General features: G+C 45.9%; 1 protein-coding gene across 1 annotated transcript in view; it reads right to left on the reverse strand.

Annotated features, from left to right (window-relative positions):
* Positions 1 to 411, reverse strand: part of LOC117940545 (potassium voltage-gated channel subfamily G member 3-like) — a 2337-nt gene extending 1926 nt beyond the window's left edge. Inside the window, exon 1 of the mRNA XM_034865791.1 lies at positions 371 to 411. Within this exon, the coding sequence (XP_034721682.1) occupies positions 371 to 411 (41 nt within the window). The remainder of the gene's footprint in view (positions 1 to 370) is intronic.
* Positions 412 to 2862: the final 2451 nt, after the last annotated feature.

Here is a 2862-nt window from a genome sequence, read left to right on the forward strand (position 1 = left end):
GTTCTCTCGAGAAAATAATTAAACTCTTTCACCGAATATCTAAACTTTTAATCCAGTCTCTAGCCTGTCTTTATTTTTGTTTCACCAAGGTCTCTCCTTCATTATACAAATTCCTCCCTCGCTGAACAGAAACTTCCACCACAATACATGTTACTGTCGCTCTGGTGGCAGCTGAGGGCAGCTAAACACTGCAAGACTGTGAAATATTGTGTGAAATCTTGCTACACAGGCACCACATATGTCACTATGTGTCTCTGGAGTCTCTCGATCTCTCTCGCTCTGTTTGTTTGTGTTTTTTTGTGTGTGTGTGTGTGTGTGTGTTGTGTCTCCCTCTGTGTGTGTGTGTGTCTGTGTGCATATCAAACTGCACCTGGGTGCACTCCTGTTGAAATCCCCCATCCTACAGCCCATTGCTACGGACAGCAGCATATATGTTGCGTCCCCTTGCTGCTGCTACGCACAGCAGCATACCGACCAAAGGATGCAGAATATCTGGGACACTGTCAGCTCAGCTGCGGTGAAGAGTTAATCTGTTTCTCCAGTTTATTCATGTCCTCTAAAAATAAAACTTAGAGTATAGTCGAGGACATTGTGGGAATTCTCACTCAGACACATCTACGCTCCGATGGGGCAGCATTGTATGAAATGTGGGATACAGGTGTTTATGCTTTAATATTTTCACTACAATTAATTAATTAAGGAAGAGAGTTTCTATTTAAATGTTTTGAGATGTAACATGCAGTTACCTGGATCGTCCAGCAGGGGGAGACATTCATTCACCATAATCTTTGCAGGTCACTGATGAATTACCAAAATCTGAGTCATTATATTCACATCTGCTTTTGATGTTCACTGAAACATGAAATTAAAATGAAGTGAGCTTCATGTTTAATCTACTGGATGACGGAGGCTGTCAGATCTAAAGAAGAAGAAAAAGAGGAACAGAAGAAGAGAGTGTGTGTGTTCACTCTGTCAAGCTCTGAGGTCGGTGAAGCTTCAGACTGACGGCTGCTTGACTCATCGCCTCTGATCCTCCTCCTCTCTCTCAAAAGAGGAGGAGGAGGAGGATGTTCTGCTGCTGCTCTTCACTTCCACATCAACAGCGAGAGAACAGAATGGGATTCAGACTTAAAGAACAAAAAGCTGCTGTCGGAGAAGCTGAAACCTGGATGAAGCTGATTCTGACAGTTTATTACAGGACAGTGCTTCAATGTTTCACTATAATACAGATAATAATAATAAATTCAATGTGGGCTAGGAGGTCGTTGGGCCAGAAGTAACAAGATATTTCAGCCGTTTTTCACAGGGAGATGACGCTGGACGGGTTCTGTTTTAGATGGAAGATGGAGTCTGGGAGCAGCAGACCGAGAAACAGCTTCTACTTGTAACTAATGGAGGATGAAATGATGAAATGAAAAAGAGTTTTTAACAGAAGATGAAACCGTTTTTATCAGAAAAGGAAACAGTTTTTTAAAAGAAAAGGAAACAGTTTTTTAAAAGAAGAGGAAACAGTTTTTAATAGTTTTAACAGTGTGGATGCAGCAGCTGGTGTTTTTAACAGACTCATGTTTTTATTAACAGAACAGCTGAGTTTCTAGCACACTCAAAGCTGAGTTAATTACCAAAGGAGGATTTTTCAAAGCAGCGTCATAAGATGACGATGCTTTAATGAAGACGTAGATGCTGTTTGAGCGTGTCTTGTCCCAGGAGATGAAGTTCAGCAGCCGCCTGTGCACCCTGAACGTGGGCGGCCGTCGGTTTAGCTTCGCGGCCGAGTTCATGCAGCGCCTCCCTCTCAGCAGACTCAGCCGGCTGCAGCGCTGCGCGTCGGAGAGCGAGTTGCTAGAGCTCTGCGACGACTATGACCGCGACCGCAACGAGTTTTTCTTCGACCGCCACGCGGAGGCCTTCAGCTTCATTATGCTGTACGTGCAGCATGGGAAGCTGCGCCTGCTGCCAAACATGTGTGAGCTTTCCTTCTACAACGAGATGTTGTACTGGGGCCTGGACAGCGCCGACCTTCAGCTGTGCTGCCAGCGCCGCCTCGACAGCCGCATGTCCGAGAGCTTCAACCACTTCTTCCCAGAGGAGGCGCTGCCCCGTGGCCCCCGAGAGGAGCCGCGCGGCGCTGAGGGGCCGCGGAGACGCTGGCTGGACACGGTACGGAGGACGTTCGAGGAGCCAACGTCCTCGCTGCTGGCTCAGGTCCTCGCCTCGGTGTCCATGCTGTTCGTGGTCATCTCCATGGTGATGCTGTGTGCCAGCACCTTACCAGACTGGAAGAGTGCCGAGGCCCTGGACCAGCACAGGTAGGACCCGTCCCACAGACCCTGGACCAGCACTAATAGGATCCGTCCCACAGACCCTGGACCAGCACAGATAGGACCCCTCCCACAGACCCTGGCCCATTAAGGGCCACACTGACTGCAGCTGTGGAATAGCACTACGCTTCAAAATGTCTCCTTACTTTATTTCTAACCCTAATAACCCCAACCCTAATAAAACTAACCCCATTAATACTAACCCTATTAACACCAACCCTTTTAATTCTAACCCTAAAAACAACAACCATGATAACACCAACCCTAATAACCCCAACCCTATTTACACCAACCCTTTTAATTCTAACCCTAAAAACAACAACCATAATAACACCAACCCTAATAACACCAACCCTTTTAATACTAACCCTAATAACTCCAACCCTAATAACACCAACCCTATTAACACCAACCTCAATAACACCAACCTTAATAACAACAACCCTAATAACCCCAACCCTAATTTTTTTTTTTTTTTATTTAACCTTTATTTAACCAGGAAAATCCCATTGAGATTACTAATCTCTTTTTCAAGGGAGTC

The sequence above is a fragment of the Etheostoma cragini genome, unplaced genomic scaffold (assembly GCF_013103735.1).
Source record: "Etheostoma cragini isolate CJK2018 unplaced genomic scaffold, CSU_Ecrag_1.0 ScbMSFa_2725, whole genome shotgun sequence".
NCBI classification, from domain to species: domain Eukaryota; kingdom Metazoa; phylum Chordata; class Actinopteri; order Perciformes; family Percidae; genus Etheostoma; species Etheostoma cragini.